General features: G+C 37.1%; 2 protein-coding genes across 6 annotated transcripts in view; one reads left to right on the top strand and one right to left on the bottom strand.

The window, feature by feature from the left end:
- Nckx30C overlaps positions 1-22787 on the bottom strand; it is a 163779-nt gene extending 140992 nt beyond the window's left edge. For 2 of the 5 annotated variants that reach the window (XM_074181186.1, XM_074181185.1), the window contains exon 1: positions 21224-22566. In XM_074181186.1, the coding sequence (XP_074037287.1) occupies positions 21224-21943 (720 nt within the window). In that variant the 5' untranslated portion in view covers positions 21944-22566. Of the gene's footprint in view, positions 1-21223 lie in introns of all 5 variants that reach the window. The other 3 variants (XM_074181188.1, XM_074181184.1, XM_074181187.1) reach the window with 3 other exon arrangements.
- A 950-nt stretch (positions 22788-23737) lies between these two features.
- On the top strand, positions 23738-26405 carry LOC111513578 (GATA zinc finger domain-containing protein 1). The gene is made up of 3 exons (XM_023169802.2): positions 23738-24189; positions 24984-25170; positions 26048-26405. Exons 1-3 carry the CDS (start codon positions 23854-23856, stop codon positions 26218-26220), a joined length of 696 nt encoding a protein of 231 aa, XP_023025570.2. The 5' UTR covers positions 23738-23853; the 3' UTR covers positions 26221-26405.
- The last annotated feature ends 363 nt before the right edge of the window (positions 26406-26768 follow it).

Raw genomic sequence — 26768 nt, forward strand, 5'->3', positions numbered from 1 at the left:
ATTAGGAAACTTGCATTAATGTATGTCGGATATAATTCAATGCCTATTGTGATATTAGCCAGAAAATTAGTTATTTTTCGGCAGGGATTTAGCAGATCGTACTGTGTAGGAACGTCACTTTGATGAATTTAAGACTCGATGTGATACACCTATTCATCAATGTTCATCACAATGAATCTGTAGATAACCTCTCCATATTCTAAGTAAGAGTAGGTCTATTCGACCCTCCACCGCAACCCGCAAACGTTTATTGTGGCTCACACCTATTCACACTTGACCAAATAAACCCAGCTTCAAAACGAAGCCTATTAGTTTGTATGGTGAGTGGTCTTTCAAGTCAGATGGTGAAAGTATGGCTCTGCCGAACTCTAGAAACCTGACACAGTCCCCAGCGGGGCAGGCACAAAGTATGTGCTCTGCTGTTTTATCATTTTCCAAACGCAGGCGACACACACTGTCTTCCGACAGTCCAAGTCTCTGCATATGATGATTCAAATGACAGTGACCTGTAAGAAGGCCTGTTAGACATTGTAGTTCATCCCTACTGTAGTCCAACAACGTTTTGGTACCAAGCTTCGAAGGGTGTGAATAAACGCCTTGGAGTGAGCCAAGATTCTGCCAGAAGTCCACAAATCTTCTTTCCATCCAGGTGTTCAATGTTTGTTTGGCAAAGCCTAAAGCGATGGCAATGACAGGTTCTGGTCCGATGAATCTGCTTGCAGCACCCTCCTCAGCAAGGGAGTCAGCAGCCTCATTGCTTTCCAGGCCAGTATGACCAAAAATCCAGACCAGAGACAATCTGTTAAGTCTTCCTATCGAGCAGAGTCGTTTTTGGCAAATTGCTACCAATTTAGACGTCGCTCGGTAGAAGCCAAGAGCTTCCAAAGCCGCTTGACTGTCTGAAAATATTTTTATTGGACTTGTGTATGAGGTTGGATTCCTCCAATCTGTCCACACACAATTCAATAGCGTAAATTTCCACTTGAAATACAGTCGCATCGGTTCCTAGGCAGAAAGATATCTCTGTCCTGAATCTGCGACTGAAAACACCTGTACCAAAACCGGAATGTGTTTTTGGTTCATCTGTGAACCAACATCTATCTGTTTCTAATATTTCCTTCTCCTTCTCCAGTCCTCTCTACTCTGGAAGAGTACTTTATGAGGCAGTGCTTAGTTGACAGTTGAGGTCATAAAGTAAGAGATCATTTTCAAAATGTTGGACTTCCAGTGTCAACCAACATTTTGTTGCACTCTGCATTAAATTGATTTGTACAATTGGCAATATGCACAAGTCTATATGCAATCCATGTAGCCTCTCTCTCCAGAAAAATGTGGAGAGGATGCAGATTTAGAAGGATCTTCATGGCCGCTGACGGTGTAGCTTTGCCTAGGCCGTTTTCTGTAAAGCCTTCGTCCACCAGACAATTGCATCATAAGTGATAATTGGTCTGACAATCATCACATAAATCCAATGGATTTGTTTGGGACCTAAACCCCAAGTTGTACCACAAATCTTTCCACATGTCCATAGGGACACTCTGGCTTTATGTAAAACTTTTTCCAAGTGAGCGTTCCAGGTGAGTTTCCCATCAAGGAAAATGCCAAGATAGTTCACCTCCGTTCCAAATGGAATGACCTCACCATTGAGGGAAAGTGGCGTTGGATCTTCCAATTTTCTCCTCCTGGTAAAGTGGATTATTACAGTTTTGCTGGGATTCACAGGCATATTCAGAGTAGTCTAACGAAAAGTATTCCCCTGGTTTTTCAATTTTCAACATCGATGGGAGGACGAGTCATACATCTTTTGAAATTATAAAAAATTAGCTTTATTATGTAACCCTATTTGTTAGATTCCATACCAACAAAGAATTCGGAAACGGCGTGAAAAACCGTAGTTCTTTGACTTTGAGATTGATGAAACAATGACTTCATAATTTGTTGCTGCGTTGATGAGAATGAACCTTTGTCAAATTTTCAAAAAAAAGGTCGGTGGGGCAGGAATAGAGCATGTGCTCTGGTGTTGCATTTTATTGCATTCATGTTCCATTCCAAAGATGAGGTTTTTGGAATTATTTCCATTGAATATCAGCTTACTAGCCTTAAACTACTCTATAGATTATGCCTCATTTGAACTTGCGAGTTACTCAGGATCTATCGTTAATTAGTACAACGGTTGCTACATCATTCGCAACCAAAGATTTGTCAATGTATTCATTCTATCGGGTAGATCATTCATACATATCAAAAACAAAAGTGGCCTCAAAACATTGCCTTGGGGAACTCTATTGTTCACTGAAAGGCTTTCACTGGTTAGATCTACACAATGATCTGAATGTGGTTTATTCACTTGAAATGCAAGTTGAGATTGTCATTTTTATGCAATATATTCCTTCGATTTCGTCGGAAAAGTTCTGTAATTGAGAAAAAAATTACAAGAAAACAACGTAGTTATTTGGTAATTGAATAGAACTAGCCCATGCATTTTCTGTTGAATTTCACTCATTTCATTATTTATCATTTTCCAAATACCGTCAACAATATTACGAATTCAGAAAAGGAAAATATACGCATAGAACAATCAAGCTAGGAAAATATAAGAACAAACATATGAAGCATGCATTGAGGTAGCATTCAGCATGAAGCAGGACGCATAACAAGGAAGGGACAAAGCAAGGCGAGTAGTAAGGTGAGAAAAAAAGAAAGCTTTTATTCTCACTCACCAGAGCTTGAGCTGCCGCTTGGTGCTGTAAACAACGAAGCATACATTTAGTAGGTACAGAGAACAGAATGTACAGAAAATAGACCAGTCAGTAGAAGTAGGGGGTTAGAGGGATCCATTTAGTGAAAGGCAAGCAGAGTGTATTCATTTTCATGAAGGATATCTATATGTACATACATTTGTTCCGCAAATACTTTCGGCGCAGTGCGTTAGATTGACGCTGTTAGCACTCAACCAGATTTCCTACTGTCTAACCCTTCAGAAATTTCGCTAGTTCTATGGTATATGTGCCAGCCGCAAGCATTCACAAAAAGCTTTGATGACTACCGCTGCCAACAATGAAAGGTGGTGTTTAATCTGAACATTTATCTGTTTGAGTTGTTTTGAACAAGAATAAAAAGCATCAGTTGCAGTTTGGGTTGCAGTTTTCGCAAATAGTCAGGAATATCACATGGGATATGGTAATGAGGAAATTGGGACATTACTTTGTCGCTTTGAGTTGCATTTTTGTGATACTGAAGTAATTCAACATTTTTTTTATTAAAAAGACGCTTCAACCACGTAGGGTTATTAGCGTAGGTTCAGTGATACAGATTATGCTAGTGTTATATTTCGAGTAACATATTAATGTTTGTTTGAAGGTGATCGACAATGTTTCATGATGAATTTCACTAGTTCGGACTTCCATTGTCTAATATATAAAATTATTTGAAATCCCTGAAACAATTAAAAAAAGGAGAATTAAAAATGAATAGCTGAAGATAACAATTATATTAAGCAAAAATAAACTAAAATGAAATAATAGTGGGATAAAATACGATAAGTCAAAATCGAACAATTGAACAAAAATAAAGAGTACTTTCACTTATCTCCACTTTCCTCTTTTTCCGCTTCACTGGTTCAGTGGGAGATGACCGTTAGGTGGGAGTTGGCCATTTTTCACTTGATAATGGGTTTCCATATGTTGCGTATCTCTACGCTAGCTTGGCTGAATACTAATTAGTTTCAACGCAACATATGGAAATTCATCATCAAGCGAAAAATGGCCAACTCCCGCCAAACGGTCATTTCCCACTGAACCAGTGAAGCAGAAAAAAAGGAAAGTGGGGATAAGTGAAAGCACTCGAACGACCCATAAATAGGCATCTCTTGGAGGAATCAGTCCAGTCATCACCCAAAGACGATTGTAGATACTAACAATCGAAACGTCGTGAACTAACGTGGCTTGAAAACTCTTAACTTTTTATTATTGTTATTTTCATTTTCATTTCTTTATTTTTGTTCAATTGTTCGATTTTGACTTCTATTTTATCTCACTATTATTTCATTTCAGGTTATTTGCTTAATATAATTGTTATTTTCAGCTATTCATTTTCAATTCTTCTTTTTTAATTGTTTCAGGGATTTCAAATCATTTTATATATTAGACAATGGAAGTCCGAACTAGTGAAATTCAACATGAAACATTGTCAATCACCTTCAAACAAGCTTTCACACAGTTTCTCAGTCCGTGAAAGTTTACACTCTTTCATTATTATTATTATTATTGTTGAATCGTCATCAGTACAAATAACGTTCAAATTTCATGATAGTGTGAAATTCAACATATTAATGTGTTTAAGAAAAGCTAAGAGATTGTCAGTATTACAATTTTTCCCTAATATGTCTGTATATATGTGTGTATATTTTGTGTTCAACACTTAAAATAGAATTACACACTGTACATTTAGATTGCTGTTCGCCCGTCTGAAGATGTCCATGACTAGCGCGTGTATGACCCAGTCGAAGTCGTGAGATTATTACTTGTTTTCGCCTGTTTTCAGGTGTGTCCTTCCATGGTAGAACCGATGTCTTGATGCTGGATAATTCTGAGGATGATTCGTTCCATTGGGATTGCCAACAGTTGGAGAGGATATGTTTGTAAAAGGTTTCAGATATCGCAACTTGAAGTTCTGTTGCTGTAATCGGGTGGGTAATAGCTTCCTTTGCTAGTTTGTCTGTTATCTTATTACCTACTATTCTTTTATGCGATGGAATCCACATAGAATGAATTTGTGATTCTTCATTCTCTTGCAGAAAGTGTTTAGCTCTTTTCATGAGGAGTATGATGGGGTGGTTGGTGTAGAGTTCTTCAATTTATTCATCATATTCCAAGAAGAAATCAAATATATCATTCACCGTAACGGTGTTACATTCATCATTTTTATAAGAAAGTTCATAATTATGTTTTCAAAACAGTCTCACAGTTACATTATACATCCATTGTACATCCTCTCGAGGAGTTATCCTCTTAGTTCATCGTCCATCCTGTCCATTCCAGGGAGGTGGACAGGTCACTAGAAAACATCTCCTTTATATTGGCAGGTGTAGACCAAGACTTGCCGAACACTCTCTCTTTGGCAACATTGAGGTGTCTCACGGTGGCCTTCGCGAAGTTTCAGAATGTGCAGCGACATTACTGTCGTTGTGAGGCTTCTTCAACCTTCTTGGGGTTCCCTCCGTGGTGGGAATGGCACAATCTCTTCATAGATTTTTGGTCAGTTATAAAGACGTGGTGGAAAGGCTTTGGATTTTTGTATGACCTCCAAGCCTTGGTGAACAGATAAGAAGATTTGTTTTTATTGAAAGCTTTCATTTAACTTGACTTGTATGTAAGTTAACAAATCTTGCAAGTTCAATTTGACCCACTTCCCGGTATCCGATTGACATCGGTCCAGAACCGATGACAATGCATGTTGATCATAAACATGACCTGATGCCGCTGCCAGGATCGGCTCCGTACGAGAGGTCACCTCTATGCACAAGAGGCATACCATGACTTGTGTAATTTGGTGAGATGAGCGTCATTAGCATTGGTTTGCAACCCGTCTAGGAGAAGGAAAACTCCAAAATCAAACCCGGAACGGTGTTTCGTCAGGCACGGGTAAGCTCTAAGCTGAAAAAAGTTGCACATCTTTCACCAAATTACCACCCAAGTCAAGGTGAGGCCGTGCCGAGGGCTGAGTGGCATCAGGGTGTAAAATTATGTCATGAACGTACCACCTCAGGGCACCGGAGCGTACCCTCTTGTATATCAGCTCTTACCCTGCTGAAGGAAGCTTGGGAGGGTTGACAAATATTTTTTCGGTACTCGTGGGAACACTATGGAAAATAAAGCAATATCAATACAAAGGAAAAGAAGGTTAGAGAAGGAGAAATTGAAACGACATTGAAAACTTGCAAATGAAAGCGTTAACTTGAAACGCCAAAGGCCTCCTGATAGAAGAATTATACTGTTCGAAATTAACTGGGAGTCGGCCATGCAATGACGCCATCAATGAAATGAATAGACTGAGAAATATAACAAGCTAATTCTTCTATAAGGTATGCCGGAGGAGTAGGTACCTACCTACTTCTATAGAATATAGTTCATCTTAATTATAGTTGTCCCCATTCCTTAAGTTTTTCTGATGAAGGACTCTCCGTTTTATAGATGGACTTTCATATTGATCGATAACTACCGATTGAAACTAATAAATGTTAAATAAAATAATGATAAAAAACTTTCAAACAAGCTTTTATTTAAGTGCCCTGAAAAGATCAAAATAAAATTTTAAATCGCATTAACCACATTCATTTATGACTTTACAGAATTGAAATTATAATAAAAGCTTGTCGCGATGATTTCAATTTGTAATTGAAAATTTGTAATTATGTAAGCACCTACTAAACTTGTAAACAATTCATATTGTTTGTAATTAAATAAAAGTGCCGTGAATGCTTAAAATGTGTAACTTTAACCTTGAATTAATTTTTTGCACACATAGGATTTATCGAGTTTGAAATTTATTGCAGTACCTAGTTGATCTGTCAGAGTGTTTCTTAATTTAAATTTCATCTGACTGAATATCTAGAGATTTCTTCTAGACATCACGACAAGCTTTTATTATAATTTCAATTCAATAGATATGTTTAGAAAGGTACTTTCTGAACATCTATTTCAATTGAAAGGACAATGAAGAAGCACAAACCGAAAACTGTTTTGTGAAAGTCACGTTTTGAATCTGGTTACTTCCCCAACATTATTTTGATATACAGGCGAAATGGTATTGAAACATCTGTCATTTCATCGCATATATCGACCCAGCAACATAAAGTTCGAATTTATATTTAGACGCCCTTTCATATGGCTGAACTGAAGTCACGTAAGGAATCTATATTTATGAATTCGAATTCGTACAGAGCTACTGGAATTGATTATAATATCGTCAAAACCCCCGAATATTTCCGAAGGAGCCATCTTGATGAAACGGTATTTTCAGGGTGGGAGTATACAGCGTGATCAAACTGAAGTCGCCACTATTGCCAACTTCTTGATTATTGAAGTCAGACTTGAAAACTGGTGGTGTTTCTTCTGCTGGTTAACAAGGTGCGGTAAATTTTCGTTTTGTGGACACCCGGCGATTTTGAAAAAAATTTTGACTGTACTTACGTATTTTGATGCGTAGGTTACGAGAAAAAAGCGGCGCTCTCCTTTTTTTAAAAAGTTACGGCCCTTGAAAGTTCAGAAAAGGGCAACTTTTCAGCCTTCTTTTTCACCAAATAAATTATTTAAAAACACAAGCATTTATTCACTAGGTCACATTTACACCTTATTCCTCCTTCTTTAACACTTTTCACTTCAATAATCAACATTTTTCTTATAAAAAACTTGATTTAAAAACGAATGCTTCTCCTGGTGACACTCTTATATTTGTAGGTTAGATACTAGTGACATTTCAGAAAAAAGCGGTTGGTATTTGTCGTCACCTACTATATTCGTAGATTTTAATTTTTAGTTTGACGTGAGAGAAAAATACAAAATGAATTTGAACGAAATTCATAATTTAGTGATGGTAACAAATAATTTAATTCTATATTTGGTTCAAGTAGGAGTGTTTGCAGCAACAATACGTTGTACTAATTGCAATGAAGAGTGCAAATTAAATTATGACGCTTTATGGTATAGATGCAATAGAAAGCGGATTATGAAAATACCGAAGAGAAAAGCTCAGTACATTTATTGTAATTTTAAGAAAAGTGCCAAAACCCAATTTACGAGCTAAAGAATGAAGGCAAAAAACATTTGAATTACTTCAGGAATATGGACTGCATCAGTCGTACCAACCATATCATTAACCTTAAAAACGTAAAATACAGTGATATGTAACCAAAAAGCAGCTCCGTACATTTTTTAACATTTTTATAAGAAGAATGTTGATTATACTTTGGATGAATATTTTAACGATAGCTTTTAGCTGACTTACGCATATTTTTTATCTTTATTCATTAAGGAGCTCTCAAGCTGTTACTTTTTATGTTTACTCTTTTATATATACATATCTTTTATATCCTCCATTTTAACATGGTTTGTACCCCTGCACTATTTATATTTTTATTTTTATTTCAGTTCACAAGCTTTGTCTACAAGAATATGTCTTATGATGATAAAACATATTATTATTATTATTAAACTATTGAAATACGCAGGTAGGTTCTTTGTATAGCGTAAATAAGCACCAAGAAAGAGAATCAGGAATTTCCTCCCCAAGGGAGAGAAATAGGGGTTTAAAAATTGTATTGAATTTCGTCAGCTTCGTCTTCAGTTGAAAACCTGAAATTTTGGGTCGATAAAAATATATTGTACCTATTTGTTTGTCACGAAACTTAATTTGACAAACCAAATTCTACGCGGACCAAGCCTCGGGCAACAAGTAGTCGGTGATGAAACAGTTCATATGCTAGGAAATCTACGCTACTGGCCTACAAATTTCTTAGGTTGTTGGCGAAAGAGGAAGAAATAAAAGAAAAGATACGATCTCGAGGACTATCCCGAATATCCTGGATATGTTACTCGGCTCAGGGCATTACCGGATGATGGCACTGCGGTATTAACCAATGCGGTGGCTCACAGCTATAGATTTGATGGATTTGGACGGATTTATAGTGATATGTTGCGACCCGAACTACTTTGATTTATGTATGAGCTTCGGCTTTTTCGATTATATTGGATTGATGAATGGGAACCGCCACTTCACTGTGAAGGCGGTTTGGAAGTGATAATTATCAATCATATCTCCAGAAACTGACTTAAGTACTCAACAATGAATATTTTTTTCCGGTAACGGGGGACATATATTATATTGGAGAGCAATTTATTTTTACAAATATGTAGGACATACAAGAATAAACAACAGTAAATCACTTGTGTAAATAAATAACTGTGAAATATGAAAGATTTGACGATTATTCAGTTACATGATTTGTTTCCGTGCGATTTACAATTCAAATGTCTTATCATATAACCATATATTACACAATCTGTAGCCACCTAAGCTAGGCTTGTGTCGTGGCTACAGACTGATATAAGGTGTGTTGTATAATGTATAATAAAATAAATACAAAAAAAAGAAAAAAACTAAAATAGGTCGTTTGGTTACATAATACTATCTACCTCTCTAGGTTAAAAACCGCAGTTGGAGAATGATGGCTATAGTGAGGAAATAAGAAGAGAGAAAGAGAGAGCAGGTAATTTAGCTTAAACATTTTCAAAGATATCCTGCAATTGATCATAATGATTTCTGATGAAAACTTTCAGTTCCTTCTTCAATTTATGATAATTATTAATATTCTTCGTATGGAGTGGTAGCTTATTGTATAATTTCGGGCCAAAATATGTCACAAATTTCTTGTTATGACTCAATCTACAGCGTGGCATGGTAATTGCTTGGTTGGAGGTCACTTGCGTATTATATTTATGTGAAATGCTGTTAATGGGGTTCCTACAAATCCATAATAAACATTGATGAGCGTATAATTTTCTGACTTTGAACAAACCACTTTGTTCGTAAAGTAACTCTGTAGAATATCTCCTATCCTTTTTCAATGCGATTTTGATCAATGTATTTTGTATAACATCAAGATTATGTAGTGATGTTTTGAATAAGCCACCCCTTACTAAATGCAGTATCTAATCATCGACTCCACCAAGGCACCGTACACCGTCAGTATGACATCTCTACTTAGGTTACTTCTTAGTTGGTAAAATTTCCGAATCAGTTTGCGGAGTTTTTTCACTATGTGATCATTGTGATCATTCCAGTGTAGAAATTGGTCGATCATGACACCTAAATATCTGATAGAATGTGTTTTATATATTCGGGAACATCGCCAGTTTTGGTTTTCTATACACGTGAATTTGTGAATCTTAATGAAGTTTTCGTCAGGTTGATCTTTTCTTGTTGAAGTGAACGTTATAAATTTACTTTAATCTATGTTAAGACTCAATAGATTATTACTTAGCCAATTATATATCGATTTCATTCCTTTGTTTGCGTTTTCATATGTTTCATTCCAAGTTCGTCCCACAAATACTACCGCAGTATCATCGGCGTAGGATAATAGTTTTCCTTCAACATTGCTGATATTAAAAATATTGTTTACATAAAGCAAAAATAAAATAGGGCCTAATACTGTTCCCTGAGGTACGCCCATGCTGACGGGTAGCGGATTACTATATGAATCATTAATTTTAACTATCTGAATTCTGTTAGATAAGTAATCTTCGAAAATTTCGAGAGGCATTCCTCTAACTCCAATGTCCTGTAACCGCTGGAAGAGGATATCATGATTGACGGTGTCGAATGCCTTGGCTAAGTCTAAAAATACAGTGATGCATTTTGCCTGATCCTGAAAACTATTGAAAACATTATTTGCCAATTCAAAAACTGCTCCTTCAGTCGATAAATTTTCTCTGAATCCATATTGAGATTTGGAGAGGATCCCATTTATGTTACAATAATCAACTAGTCTATTTTTTAAAATCTTTTCAAATATTTTAGCAAAGTTATTAATAACTGTTATTTGGTCTGTAGTTATTTGTTTACGCATTAACAATTTTGTTTTGTTTTGCCGACTTGGAAAAGTTGGGAAATTTCGGGCCGTGAAGATAGAAAAAATAATAGTAGAAAACAATAAGCACAATATCATTTAACTGTTGTTTCCTTTCATTTGTACTGAATAGCGACCAGCGACCAGCGACCTTGGTCCAAAGTAGAATAATTCCCATTATTATTTTTATAATCACCAAAATTTATTTTTGTTTGTGCATACCCAAACGGGCATAAGCATTCAGCCAATCTTTGGATAGCTAAGTAAGAAAATTAATATATTATAGGTAGTAGTAACCAATTTCTCGGCTTTCATTTCTTCGAAAGTTGGTAAATTTTACTGGTGGAGTTGGGAAAATTTGGATTCCCTCCCCCCTCAACTCAACTCAATTATTTGGAATCCTTAGAAATTCATGATCATTCACATTGCGGATGTAACCTGCTACATGATCAAATCGATCTAGTTACCCACCGGTTCTCAAACTAGCTAACCCACATTGTCTCAGATCAACAAAATTCAGGTACACAATTAAGTTAAGTACTTCTGTTATTTCCTACAGTGGTGTTATAGAAGGGCTAATGTAATCAATTGTTTTAGGTTCATTGTTTAAAAATGTCCTTATAGGATGACACTGCTGTAACATTAGTTACAAATAAAAGAGGTGAAGAAACATTTCTCATTTTACATGACTGTCAATTTGAATATAGTTTCAGATCATGAACATGGTGCAAACTTTCAAAATTGTGACAGAGGTTCCTGAATTCGACCAAATTATATTGTCATGTTCGTACCGTACCCCTCAAAAGTCCGCCTATGGCAATATTAGATTGTTGTAACACAAGTATTGATTGGTATCAACATTTGGAAGTCCCCTTGTAGATAACGTCAACTTATCGTTTCACCCCCGTATAAAGTGCTACAGAGCAACCATCGTTATTTGAAACATTTCCAGCCGCTGCACGGCAAGACCAAACACATAAAAAGGTAATAAAGTTATATGGAATATGTCGTACAGCCGAAAAGGACGAGCCATATAGGTCAGAACATAATTTGATAATGGCTTCATACTCGAGTATTTAAGTACTTTTCTGCCAATCAAAACTCCAATTCGCTACTAATGAGAACTATGACGACTTTTGAACGAGCCCGGGCATTGATTTTAGAGGCAAAACGAATAAAATTTGATTCTGTTCAGTTTCGGAGGGTATGACCGGTGACGAACAGATAAGATTGGGTGGAGCAAATTTGTTTTGTGTGGTACCTCAGGGAACAGTGTCGAGTCCCTTGTTTTCAATCGTGTCATTCACATCAGTAAATATTTGAAAAACGATATACGTGTCTTTGGAAAGAAGATTTCCAGCTTTGACTTCTCAACATGTACATGAAAAATTGAGGAGAATTTTCAAAGGAAGCAAGAAAGATATTGAATTTCAGAAACACTTGTCACACGTTGTGCAACGTAAATTTTACTACAACCCTTCGAAACACGAAAGCTGAAAACAAACCGCCAACTCCGTTTGTCGACTCCTCATTTCTTTTCTCCAAAGTTAACACCAAACTAACAAAACCCCACACACCGCAGACTACACCTTTCCACACAAACATTGTCGCGTGAGTCGAATTTGAAAATTCGCGTGATATTCTACAGATTACTATCAAAATGGTTAGATCAAGAAATTAAGTTTTTCAGTGATTTGCTGGTCGCGCAACTCTGCGTGGCCACGAATGATTATCGACATTTGGAAAACACGAAAGCATACGATAAAGTGAGTTCCGAAGACACTAATAAATAAATTATTAACGAAAACATCTTTCAAATCATGTACAGGCCATTCTCAACTCCCTACACTGTAGGTTAATGTACCGACACCTATCAGAAAACAACTACTCCCCTGGCTAACACCACGAAAGACGTTGGATTATATCCGACAGGTGTCAGTGCAGGATTCTTCACTGAAGTTATTCCTGCATATGTTGTTGGCGATAAAACTGTTGCAATAGATTTTCAATTATTGGAACACACTTGCAGACCGGTTTCGGGCATTTTTCATGAAGTGCATACTCAACGTCCACAAAAATTAAATGTATGGGCTGGAATTTTTGGTAACCCTATTGTTGGCCCATTGTTTTTAGAAGGCAATTCAACCGGAAAAATATATCTGCAGCTTCTGGAAGATACTATTAATCCACTTCTCACTGATATTATTATAAATGACCACAATTATCGGGAGGATCTGATGATATTTCAACAAGATGGGGCTCCTCCGCAATATGCTCTGCCTGTTCGGCAGTATTTAGATCAGACTTTTCCGGATTGGGAGGGGTGGCACTATCGAATGGCCACCACGATCACCAGACCTTTCGCCGTTAGATTTCTTTCTGTGGGGTCATTTGAAAAGCAGAATTTACTGTACTCCTCCTGCATCACAGAATCTCTATTATTGCATGGAAGCTGGAGGTGCCCACTTTGAGCATATGCTAACATGAGAATAAAGTAAGTAACTTCAACTCTAAATTTAATATGGTTCGTACAAATTGAAAAGAATGTACACCGTTGTTTAGATAATTCCAAGATCTTTCAAACGATGTGCAACTCGCCCCCAGTTCCCTATTGAAGTTCCAAGGATTGTTCACCCCTCTGCTTCGGGGTTGAAGTGACGACACTGTAAATGGGGAAAACAACTGTCCCCCTCCCAATAAAAATCGACCTGTCTTAGCGTTTTTCCGGATTTGCAAGATTAGTACCCAAAACCTCCATGTCAAGTTTTCGATGGTGACCCTGTATAGCTTGTTATAATGATATTTCAATTATTAGATTCACCTGACTATTATATAAGGACACAGTGTAAAATTAATTCAAGACTAGTAGATACGGCAATATTGTGGAAATTATTTAAGACATTCAAAACGCAGGTACCTAGAAGAGGTATCTATGGTATAAATAAGGATAACATTATCAATATATTTAGATTAATCTTCCTCTTGAAGATGATCACTTGGTGATCGAAACACGTGTCGAGGTGTTGAAATAACGGTTTGGTGTTGGGAGCAGGATCGGACCTCTTCTGTTCACTAGTGCCGATGGATACATTTCGTCTATTTTTTCACAATGGGAATCTGCTGTGATGGTTTGGCCCAGTTGCAGATCATCATACAGTAACCATGGTCTTTTTTGGTGGGTTTTCGCCAGCTTTTAAACCTTTCCGAAACGTTTCAAACCTTTCCGAAACGTTTTAAACCATCAAAAACCGCATGGGAGCTGAGGTCCAGTTTTTCCGTCATCGCATCGTTTGTCATGAATCAGTCTCCACCAGGGTCCTGGATTATTGTAGGTCGACTTCTTCTGAGCTCTGGAACGAAATTTCGCAAACCAACCCTCACCGATATCAAATAGTGATGAGCTCAAAGACGTAAAAAATTTGAAAAAAAAATAACAAGATTCTCTATCGATCAGTGTATACCACGACACAGTAGAAAAATTATTTGTTGATTTATGGAGCTCCGAAAATACGTGACTTCGAAACGGACAAATTTTAAAACAACCCAATATAAGATAATAGGTAGGTATAATAAAATCCTCAATCAACCAAAAAACAAACTAAAGCACTTTTCTTGTATCAACGCAATGTCACGTTCGTTCACCCCTCACCGTGATACCAAATAGCAATTCCTTGTTGTAATAAAACCACCCCCCACCGAAAGCTGGCTATTCCCGACAGGAAATATATTGATATTTCATATCAGCCCAGCTCGAGGCATCGTTAATTAAAAGTTTGGCAATTAATTACTCTCAGAATGAATAATCAATCACAGTTTGGAGTTCCCGTTTTCCGAATCCTTCTGTGATGAGTTTATGCGATGTTATACAGGAAAAGTTAAATTGATTTCTGTGTCGAAGTTCGAATTATTTCCGTGCCTCCGGGCGTTGTGACGAATCGAGCTGCTCATAGCTGATTTTTCCATTTGTTTATTCATTGGGGAAATAAAATGGCCAGATGGGGGCGTTAGCGTCTTCGAAAGATTATTGTGGAGTGGTGAGTTAGCAGAGAAGAGGGAAAGGAATTGGGGAGTTTCTGTACACTGGAAAAGGCATTCTTCAAACCAAAACTTCCTGCCTCCACATTTTTTTTGTATAAAATACTTACAACAAAAATACAACTCTCAACGCTTCAAGTGATAAGAATGTCTCGAAAACTCTACCCTCTCCCACGGAACTTCACACAGACCAATATAATGAGTATTTTTTGCTGGTATCTTTTTGGCAACACTGTTTTTGAAAGATCACGCCTGAATCGTGTCTTGTGTCAGTCTTGTTCAGTTTGGTCTATAATTTAGCCATGAATTGACTTGCGAATGAACAACGCTTGCAAATCATTGAATTTTATTATCAAAATTCATGCTCGGTGAAGAAAGTGCATCATGCACTTCTTCCAATTTATGGGCAGTTTCGTCGGCCTACTGAGGGAGCTGTTCAGAAGCTTGTGACTAAATTTCGAACCCAGTTTACATTATTGGACATTAAACTTCCAACAAGCATATGTAGAGTGAGGACCAAAGAAAATATTGCGGCTGTATCCGCCAGTGTTCGTGATGACCGTAAAATGTCGATTCGCCGCCGTTCGCAGCAATTGGGCCTCTGTTACTCCACTACGTGGAAAACTTTGCGTAAGGATTTCTGTGTAAAACCTTATAAGGTACAGCTAGTGCAAGAATTGAAGTTACACGACCTACCACAACGTCTAACATTTGATGAATGGGCCCTGTCAAAGTTGGAGGAAGATCCACATTTTTATCGAAAAATTGTGTTCAGCGACGAGGCTCATTTCTGGTTGAATGGATACGTTAACAAGCAAAATTGCCGCATCTTTAGTAAAGACCAGCCACAAGCATTGCAAGAGCTACCGATGCCCCCCGAAAAAGTCACTGTTTGGTGTGGATTATGGGTCGGTGGCATCATCGGGCCGTACTTCTTCAAAGATGACAATGGCCGGAACGTTACTATGAATGGCGAGCATTACCGTGTGATGATTGACGACATTTTGTTGCCCAAAACAAAAGAATTGGACATGCCTGACATGTGGTTTGGTTTCAACAAGACGGTGCCACATGCCATACGGCACGCAAAACAATGGCCCAATTAAGAGCCGCCTTTGGTGAATAGTTTATCTCACGTTTGGGGCACGTCAATTGGTCGCCTAGATCGTGTGATTCAATGCCTTTGGATCATTTCTTCTGGGGTCATGTTAAGGCTCATGTCTACAGGGATAAACCAGCAACAACTGACGCTCTGGAAGCCATAATTGAAGCATTTATACGTGGAATACCGGTCGATATGTTAGAGAGAGTGTGCAAAAATTGGACTTTGCATATGGGCCATCTAAAGCGGAGCCTCGAACAACGGTTGCATGAAATCATCTTGAAACATTAAATTACATTGATTGTTCTATCGATTACAATGAAGATTTCATTAATTTTTTCAAATTTTTTGTGTTGTTTTGAAAATAAAATCCTATACCTCTTAAAAAATCGCCCGTTATAACTCGAACCTCAGATCTGTCAAAAAGTCAAGAATATTACGAACGAGGCAGCGAACGTATTATTGTAGTAACAACTTCACGTAGTAGTTAAAATGGAACATAATATACCATATTGACGTAAATTTTTACATATAACTCACGACATATTTACATACACTTTCATGTGAATATGAGGTTAAAGTATCTTAGAAATGTAATGGAGTATTTACGTGAAAGTATTACATACGTAAATTTACGTAAATTTAACAAGTGTGTTTGCTGAGTTGATTCAAAGTAGACAATCTCCCTCGCCATTTTGAATAGCCCCTACTTTCTGGGCAGTCTAATTTAGCCTGGAGTATAAAATCATTACAAAACAAGCACCAGAACTGCAACACTTTTTTTGACTCGTGGTTCACCAACCAGAAGAGATGAAGTAGATCATATATTTTCCACCACAATCCTCATAGCTTATTTCATACATCACGGAGCATTCATTTTTCAGGATTACCTAAAACTTGTTGAAGTGATCACTTATATGTTCTCTTTAAAACACAGTCCAATCCGTTAATGATGAACTTTTCGTAACCATCATCTTAAATGTACGGGGTATTTCATAACTAGGGTACGAAACTTCGCTTGTGTTTTCTTTATATCTAGCTTCAATAGAAGCACAAATAATGTATCAGGGCAGATATCTTAACAAAGTAGTTCCATGTGCTGAAAAACATTTGGAACGCTACATGCAAGAGTATGTGAAACTGGGAGTTTTAATAAAAAAGCAAGACCAGAAACTGTAATAACGCCTGAACAAGAAGAAGCTATACTTGATGCGATAGAAGAAACTCCTTCAAACAGTACTAAAAAAGTTGCACTGCAGCTGGAAGTCAGTCCAAAAACCGTATGGACAGTTCTAAAAAGAATCTTCCTATACCCATATCACATACAGCGGTTCCAAGGTCTTCTGCCTCGGGATTTTCACCCCAGATAATTGTTTTGCAATCGCTGGAGTGGACGTGCAGGACATCAATCCTCTTTCCATTCATGGGGTCATCTGAAGGCTCTTGTTCATAAAACTCCTGTACTAGATGTGAACAAGTTGGGGAATCAAATAATTGACAACTGCAATGTCATAAGAAATACTCCAGGTATTTTTGGACGTGTCAAGCACGTTGTATTTTTTCAGATGGTGGATATTTTTCTCATTTATTTTAAGGTGGAAATTGTTCATCAGTTACTTTTGGTTTTTATTTTATGTTGTCAATGGATAGTTTTTAGAAGTGATTTTTTTTTCTCGAAGACGAAGCTTGATATAAAGAAAACACAAGCGACGAAAAAGTTGTATTTTGAGTTGCTGTATCTAAAAAATGAAAAAATACGAAAAAGTCAATATTGTTGGCTGCGGTACCCACTGAGATGCCTCTGAACCTAAAACTTTCAATCTTGTTCGGGCTATATAAGCGCCTTATTACTTCAAATAACTTGCAAATTTCAATTAAAACGGTGTGAGAATATTCATGATAATAAATCAACCTCTGAAGCGAACTTTTTTACAACTCTTGCCCAATCAGAGAGTTCAACCTAAATATCAGTTATGTTTACGAATATTTTCTCTAGAAAAGTAGCAAATTGTAACACATTTTGGAAAGTGGCACAACTTTCTCGGTAGGCACGCGAGTTTTAATGGCCTAGCTTTATCGAAAAGCGTGAGTATACTCTGGAGTACAAGCTCATTATTATTTCAAACATTTGTGAACTACTGAAAACGGAGCTAGTTCGGACTATGGCGATGATATAATAGGCGAGCCGGGAACGATAAATGTTGAATAGGGAACAGTCTCGTATTTTGTTTTATTCCTCTCAAACTGTGAAATGAATTTCTCTAAACTCAAAAATTCATATCTGAAAGCCCATACTTGATTATATATACGTAAGAATAGTTGAACATGTTTCAAGCGTTTCATGATTGCGACATTGATAGTTGACATATAATATTGAGAAGAAGAAGCAGAACTATTGTTCTTGCGATTCGCTCTTGACATTGGCACAACTTTATACACATGGTAATAGATGGCGCAATAACCGTAGCTTGAGGATATTCAACACTTCAGTGAATGAACAGTTCAAATTGATTGGATTTCTGTATTTTTTGTTGTCAAAAGATAACATTAAATAACAACTTCAATCCGGACATGACCCATCACATCCTCGACAAAATACTATTCAAACAAACCGTTAAACAAGTATACCGTCAAATTGAAGATGAAACAAAAACTTTAAAAATCCTGACATATACAGGAAAAGCATCAGAAAATATAAGTGAACTACTAACTAAACAGAAACTCGACAAGGACAACAAATCGAGTGTCTACAAGCTGAAATATATCTCGTGCCCAGAAGTTTATATTGGAAAAACATCTAGTCATTTCACAACCAGAATCTCGGAACACAAAAGGAGTATTGGATCGAAGAAAACCACTTGAACCTAAGCAAACCATTTGTCGGAAAACAATCACGACTTCAACATGAAGCACGACGTATTGCATATAGAAAATAGAGGACACAAAACAAATCTGCTGGAATCCCTGCAGAATAATAAACGTAAACAACCAAATTTTCTATTGAACGATCAAAAAACGTTGATCACCACTCATGAATTTATATTCATGAAAATGGAATCATGAATTAGTGGAATCATCAGTATTTAACAGTAATTTTCAATTTTTTAATAAACTACACTTCACGATTTGAACTCCACAAAGTTTGTGGAGACCTCCACAAAGTTTGTGGGGATCAAATCGTGAGGTGTAGTTTATGAAATTACTATGGATCTTCATCAAGTAACGATCGAATCAATCAGAAAAAAAAGTCGAAGTACTCTTCTTGACATGTCAACTACACCTGAAACTCCCATTTCTGTCGTGTCACTTACAATGCTGATTTTTCGCGCACTTTCTGTAATGGCGGGTTCGCGCGTACCTATTTCCCGCGCGATTTAGTTGACTTGGCTACGTTTTGGCGCTTTTCAAAGCTGTGTGCCAGATCTTTGGTAGATATCTTCTCTCTTCTTTTCTGTTGAAGTTCTCTTGGTGTTTGTATATTTCTATGGCTTCTAAATACATTCTTATTGAATAACGATTCGAAGTTGCTAGTCTCTCGGTATTTCCCCTCTTGAAATTGAGCGTAGCTTCCTCCTAGCTCTAATTGGCCGAGGAATTTTTCGTTACAATAATAAAAGGGCCTGAAATGGAGAGGGAACAGCGAAAATAATTCAGCCGTAGGTCACTAGGGAAGTTCGAAGGGGATTAAGAATTTCTTTACAGAAAATACAAATCATAAGATCATTCGGAATGACATTTATTCATCTGACTCGGATGACAATTTGTCAGATGGTCCTCAAACTTATTCATTCGTTGTAAAGGACTTTCAAAGAAAATACCTATTCGATTTTCTTGGATTTAATGGCCATTCTATCGAAAATATTGAAAATTTTCGGTGTCGAAAAACAAGGGTTTCTAAATGAATTCATGAATTTATGTTTCAGGATAGAATAAGCACTGAAATGAAATAAATGATGACTTTTTCCGCTGCAAATTCCCAATATTAGAGTTACTCAATTATACAGTCAATCTGCACATTTCAAAATATCTCTCTTTCGAAAATACTCTTCTCACACCAGACCTAAAATACTATCTTTCGCCGCGCATTTCGCTAACTAAGTTACCATCATCAGGTGATGACTAAAACTTCAATAATGAGCGTCATCATATGATGGTGTGTCCATGAATGAGTACTTAATATTAGTTATTGTGTTATATTGCTTTTGTGTTTTTATTTCCTATTCATATGTCAATAACTACCTGTTATGGTTCACCCAGTTTCTACCTGTAACTATTACTTGAGAGGCTAAACTACGCGCTGCTTGGAATGGAACCTTTGTTGCTATTCACAGATTTCATGGAACTAAGTAAGTGAAACATGTTTCTTGTGTCGAGTTATTATAGTCTGCTTAGTTTGACCAACATACTTTTAATCGCTATCCTCGTAGCTTATTTGGTAAATTCCAGACTTATTGACGAAGATGGTAAAGTCTGGACTGGCATATTGGAATTGTTGTTGATCAAACGAAAATGAAAAATATGTTTGCAACCCCTCCTTTTCGTGCCTCTGATCCAATAAAAAAACTGTCAGCTATCATTGACCAATGAATACTTTCCATATTCCAAAAACTTTGAAGTAGGTCAATATTTGAAAATTTACTAATGAACTTTACTTTACAAAACCACTTATGGTTTTTTTGAGAATGGTTTTTTAGAATCAGAATGAGTTGTATTTATGAATGATTTGCATCATAATTCCCCAATTCTAATGGAAACTGACCATAGTGAATCTGCTGATGAGTTGATAAATGGCTCAGCGATAATGGAAAGTACTCTTGGTTCTGGCATTGACAAATCCTTCTGTACTAATAATTTCACACAGAGGTTATCGAGTTGAGCTGTTACATATCAAATACCTCATAATGCCCTAACAGATTTGTTGAAGCTATCGAAAACCATTTCATCTCTACAAGATTCATTACCTTCAGATGCCAGAACATTATTGAATTCACCCAGAAATCTTGTATCCAAAGATATTTCTCCTGGAAAACATTTTCCTTTTGGGTTTGAAGAAAGTTGTTTCTTCTTTGATAAATAAACGGCCATCTTTGGGGAGTATTTAAGAGAACCCTCAAGTTTTCTGCACCTTCTGAAAATATATGACGATTCTTCAGAGGCAACTCAATTTGAAGAGGTACTTTCTTCACCTTTGCATAGGCACATATAATATTCCTTCAAAAATACTGTATTTATTATGAAATATATCTGTGAGAAGTGCTTCAGACAACTTGGTTAGTATTTGAACGTTCTGGTGGTATATCAGAAGTATGAATTATATTTCAGAGACAAGAGCAATGGATAATATTCCTACAAGGTCCGACAAACATGTTTGTACTGCAAAGAAAACGTTTTTTCTTTCGTCCTCTGCATAAACCGACAACAGAACCATCTAGTTCTCATCCAAAAACAATCAAACTCACCGTTGGCATAAGCTGGTCGGTACTCCTCACCCTGGTAACTTTGTTCTTATAAATTAGTCTCTTGACGAGCCTCTCCATGGGTTGGTTCCACTTCATAAAACTGACGTACCCGACATAGAATCCGAACAGTACCAGCGCTTCGTACCATTGAATGAGGTTGTCACTGAAGAAAATAATAAGCGTCACCAGGCTCGCCGAGTAGAAGAAGCAGTCCCTGAAGAGCGGCCACCAGGTCAGCGTGAGCACCGTCTTGGAGAATATCGCACACATGCCGATCACGAAGAGGATATTGAACACGGCCGATCCGACTATGGTACCGATGCCCACATCGTCGAAGGACACGAACACGCCGATCACGCTGGTGAAGAGCTCTGGGGCCGATCCACCGGCCGCCATGAAAGTGGCGCCGGCGACGTCGTCCTGGATATCGAACTTTTCGATGATGACGTCCAGCGCGGGCACGAAAAATTCGTCGCAGACTATGGCGAGGGCGACAAACATGTACACCACGCCGAGGATGTGGAGTATGATGGCTCCGTTGCGCCGCTGCTCCTCGGTGAAGAGGTCTTCGGGAAAGAGCGGGGCCTTCTCCTTGTGGGTGCCGTTGTGGGAGGCGTTGCGGCACCAGGAGGTGGCGTTCTGGTGGTCGTCATCTTCAGCAGCGGCGGCGGAGACGAGCAGCGCCAGGAGCATGCAGAGGACCCCGACGCGGTGTGTCATTGTGGAGGCAGAGGATCGGTCATGGCCTCAGCAAGGCCGGGCACGGACTACGCTCGCTCGATATGGAGAGGAGGCCGCGCAGACTGCGCTAGTGCACCACCCGGCGCGTGGCGTCGTCTTCGGGCAGTCCGCGCACTGCCTTCGCCATCCGACAGAGGGAAATCGGTGTTTTCGCCGGAAAATGTGTTTACGGTTTCGATGATTCGGCGATGGGTTCGAGAAAGGGGTGAACGCGTTGACTTCTTAACCTAATTAAGGATGGAAGTTTTTGTTTTTTGAGTCTACAATGTAGGATAATGATAATAATTCAATATTCATAACTATAAACACATTGAACGAGAGGAATCAGAGTTTTAGTGTTTACTGGAACTATTAACTTTCCAAAAAATGGAAAAAATGAAAATTCGTAATAAAGGACTCTTCACTATGTACCCTGATAACTAAATACGTAAAATCAATATATTTTTCTCAAAGAAAGATGTTCTATCTACCGGTGAGTTTGACGTATTCAATAAGTCAATAAACTTATGACAACGAAATAATATGGCCAGTTTTCTGAACCTTTTGATAAAGAGTTATTAAAATTTGCCACTATTGAAAACCCCTGCTTCAGGATTTTGGTTTAAATTCATAAAATTCGTCAACTTCATTATTACCATTTTCCGACTTCGATATCTGACAATTTGGAACTTTTCCGTACGCGGAATATTCGACAGAACCATTATCAATTTTGAGGTTAAAACTGATTATTACGATATAAAATTAAGTCACTGTGAAATATGATTAAGTGCCTACAATTTATTAGTTGTGAAAATAACTATTTGTGTAACATAATAGAACTGAAACCATTGAAACTTTTAAACGTGTAAACAGAACGTGTAAAGAACTTGTAAACAATAAATATGTCGAACAGTCTGAAAATCAAAGAAATTGATGACCGCTCACCACAAGGTATCATTCAAAATAGAGAGTTCTCTCTTATAAAACGAAAATGTTAACTGTTTCATCTTCATTTTCCACTCTTAGAAGAAAAGGATGCTATATAAAAGTTTGGTTCTTATTCCGTATTTTGTTGATGACGCATGTGCATTCTTCTATCGTACCAAATGTATTTTGCAATTGTGATTGTGAGATGTCGAGAGGTCTAAATCGTACAAGTCGTACCATTTTTAACTCAAGAGTGGCTGGACCGATTTTTATACTTTTCGATTTGTTGGAACAGCAGAATAACTATTTGAAAATCTGAAAACTAGGAAAAAAGTGTCATATTCATAAATCGAAGTCATGAAATCATGTTATATACATAGTCATAACATAAGCGAAGTTAGACTTATCAGCCACAATGGCATTTACAGTGCCGCGAACAAGAAATTCTAATATTTCACTGTGAAGCCGTAATGTCATCAAAACTTTATAAATCGCTATCAATTTTCATTGGACTGAACTGTTTTATAGAAAAACAATATTTGCCTTCGAGTATTCCAATACTGGGATCAATTCATGAAGATCACGCATTGGGTGACATCTAGGTATTGTAATTCGAACGTCATGCATGAGAAAAACATTTTGGATATCGCCGTAAGCAATCGCAGTTACAAACATTCAAACATTTGTAATGAATTACATCTATTTCAATATTCTTCCACAGAAATTAAAAAACAAGTATTTTTAATGATAAGTGAATCCAACAGATACCTATTATAAATTGATCAATCCTCGATAGGCATGCACTGCCATCTTGAAACAATGAATCCTTGGCCTTTATGACTTTTGATATGAAAATAAAGAAGAAGATGAAAAGTGAAGTTTGACCTAGCCTCAAATTTTGATTTTTTTTGTAATTTGAACAATGATGATATCAATGATAGCTAAATAGGCCTTAAACTTTCTACTCAATCCTGAATCTCAAAATGCCTCTGAGGGGACCAGTAGTCTGTTTAAAGTGCGGGGCTACTGAATCGCCCCTTTGGACTAATGCTGAAAATTTGGGGGCAATTTGCTTAGATTGTGTGAATGAAACCAAGAATACTCTGAAGTCCGAACTAGAAGACGAAGAGGACGATACAAAACCCAACAAGCGGAAACAGAGAACTACACGTTCCTACAAAACCAGATTGAATCCATTCGCTGTTCCCAAAAGTTCAGTTCCGAAAGGCAAAGGGAGGAGAGGTTTGACGAAAAAGTCTCCGGCCAAGGCGCCTGCTGCCGTGGCCACGACTGTCACTAGTGAATATGTTTTTTACAAGGTACAGTGACGAAGTTATAGGCATGGAAGTTATTCGATTAACTTTCAAGACCACCCTGTGCCCATTTCTTGATGTTGCTTAGGTTTTCAGCCTTCCTAAATCTGTAAAAATGAATCTAGGTAAACATAATATCTGTTCACACATAAAAAAAGTAAACTGAAGATTTATCCAAAAAGTTACTGGGGAATATACACCTTTGAAGAGTCCAATTGACTAGAAACTTCCGAAATTTCACCTAAATGGTGATATAAATCAATAGAAAATTGTGATGTATGACTAATTTATGTTTAGTGAATTTGATGTTTAATTTCTACAACGTTTTTTACTGATTTATCTTTTTTTAATTCACGTTAGAAAAGAGAGTTCAGATGTGATTGTTGGAAAATCGATGAAATCCTGATACCAGTGTTTATCAAAAGAAAACTCACACTGATAGCCATCTCCATAATAAATCTAATCAAAAAAAGTGCAGTGAGATATTTGTTGTAATTCATTACATGATTCAGAATAGTTGATTAGCATTAAATAAACTATTTCAAAAAGAAAAACGTATGTCTGAAACAGTTTATAGAAACCAACCAACAATTTATCTCATTCCGTAGGTGAAATTAATAAAAATGACAAGTAACTGACTGGTTAGAAGCTTTTTGGAGGTTTATATTGGGTATGCAGTAAATATTTTGGATGAATTAGACTCATTTATTTTTCAGAACGTGGAAGTTTGAAACAACAAAAACATTGAACAAAAAAAAATGTCTGTGAGTCCCTTCAAGAAGTATATGTTTGTGTTTCAGGGTAGTTACATGCAAGTGGGAGATATTGTATCAATGGTTGACGAAGAAGGTGACACTTTTTATGCACAAATCAAGGCATTTATGACTGATCAGTATTGCAATAAAAGTGCTGTCATTACATGGCTACTTCCGACACAGGAAAGTCCTCCGCCTAACGAAGAATTTGACCCTGCCACATATATTATAGGTAGGAAACTGTTGACCATGTGTATGCAGAATATTACTTTTTTTGCGATCACTAGCCTCAAGCTCCTACAGTCACTGAAATTAACAAGATTCTCGTTGGAGAGAGACATATCGTAGTAGTTGAAGAGTTTGAAAAGTTCAATCCTTCGTTGTACTCTTGCATTCATTGAAATACTTGAGTACAGGGACCAAACATGAAACAGATGCTAGCTTCGATTGTATTTAATATGGCAACATTTTCAAACGTAATTGGATGTCACAAAGTAAATACCCAGCTGCCAAGACATTTATCAAGTCTTTTATATTTTTGAAATAATTCCCAAACTATTTTCTCCGAATCAATCATGGTTCAGTCCCAACAAATGATAAATTCAATAGACAACATTCGTTAATTTCATTGATTTCAACTGCTTGAGGTTGGTAGACACAGTCATTTTAGTATCCACTGTCATAAAATGAATTGAGGTTGAGGAACATGTTTCACACATTTGTAGATAGCTTCCTAGTATTGATCTGAATTTTTTATATAAAGTGAACTTTAATATGCTTCCGCCATCTAGTTGAACGTAGCCAAACTACAGAGATCAGGAAATAAATTGATGTGAGAATCCATAGGTTACAATTTTCACATCACTCAAGACATTATAAAAACCATTATTGGATAATGAAATTAAAAAAACTATCCAAAGAATGAATGAATTTCATAAAGAAATGTCCACCACTGGCACTGTTGAGACAGTATTTCAAAAATACGGCAATTTCTATTCACCCCTAGATGGCGTTGGCAACCAATTTGAATTGAAGTCTCTACTTTTTGATAGTTTTGCTTCCCGAAACTAGATGGATGTGCTTGGACTCTCAAAGTCTGTTGATTTCAGGTCCAGAAGAGGATCTTTCTCGGAATTTGGACTGCATGGAATTCGTAATGCATGCTCCATCAGATTACTACAAGTCGAAAACAACCCCTTACCCACCTGCAAATCCACCAGGTGAACCAGGATATATTTGGACCTCTTTAAAATCAGTGGAAAAAAGTCCTGTTGAAGCATAAAGGAACGTTTTTAAAAGAAACTATCTAAAATACCATCCATTTTGATTGGTGTTAATTATTAAATGCTTATTATTATTAATTATCATTATTTATTACCTAAACTTATACTATAATTAACTAGAAACAATGTAAAATGTTTAAAATTACTTTTTATGTATAACATGAATTAAAAGCTGGTGTTGAATCACTATTCCTTTCAATGAACCTTTATTTCACACTTGGTGTCAGTCGCACTGAGTTTGTTAACACATACAAGCAATAGTTTTATACTAAAGCTTCGTGATTTTTTCCTGTTTATTCACTTAAAACACATTTACTTCAATTGTAAAATTTTGAGCTTTCATGAATAAATATTATTATTATTATTTTTTTCACCGTAGTGTGCGCTGGTCAGGCCCTATCCCCCGAAGCCCCAATACATTCGGGAGGGCGCGCCAGCATTATCATCCAATGACCATTCCCCACACCGTGGGGTAAGTGATCATTGTGTCCGAGAATCGTGTGCCCTGTGCAAGCGCAGTGAGCCAAGAATGACAGCCTTCTGCATC

Source organism: Leptinotarsa decemlineata, unplaced genomic scaffold (genome assembly GCF_025532065.1).
Source record: "Leptinotarsa decemlineata unplaced genomic scaffold, Ldec_3_MD MMD2_tig00026307_RagTag_RagTag, whole genome shotgun sequence".
Taxonomy (NCBI): Eukaryota; Metazoa; Arthropoda; class Insecta; order Coleoptera; family Chrysomelidae; genus Leptinotarsa; species Leptinotarsa decemlineata.

Coding starts and splice junctions, on each gene's coding strand:
- LOC111513578 (XM_023169802.2), top strand. CDS start 23,854: ATGCCTCTGAGGGGACCAGTAGTCTGTTTAAAGTGCGGGGCTACTGAA. Junction 24,190..24,983: donor GTGAATATGTTTTTTACAAG/GTACAGTGACGA, acceptor TTTGTGTTTCAG/GGTAGTTACATGCAAGTGGG. Junction 25,171..26,047: donor CCCTGCCACATATATTATAG/GTAGGAAACTGT, acceptor TGTTGATTTCAG/GTCCAGAAGAGGATCTTTCT.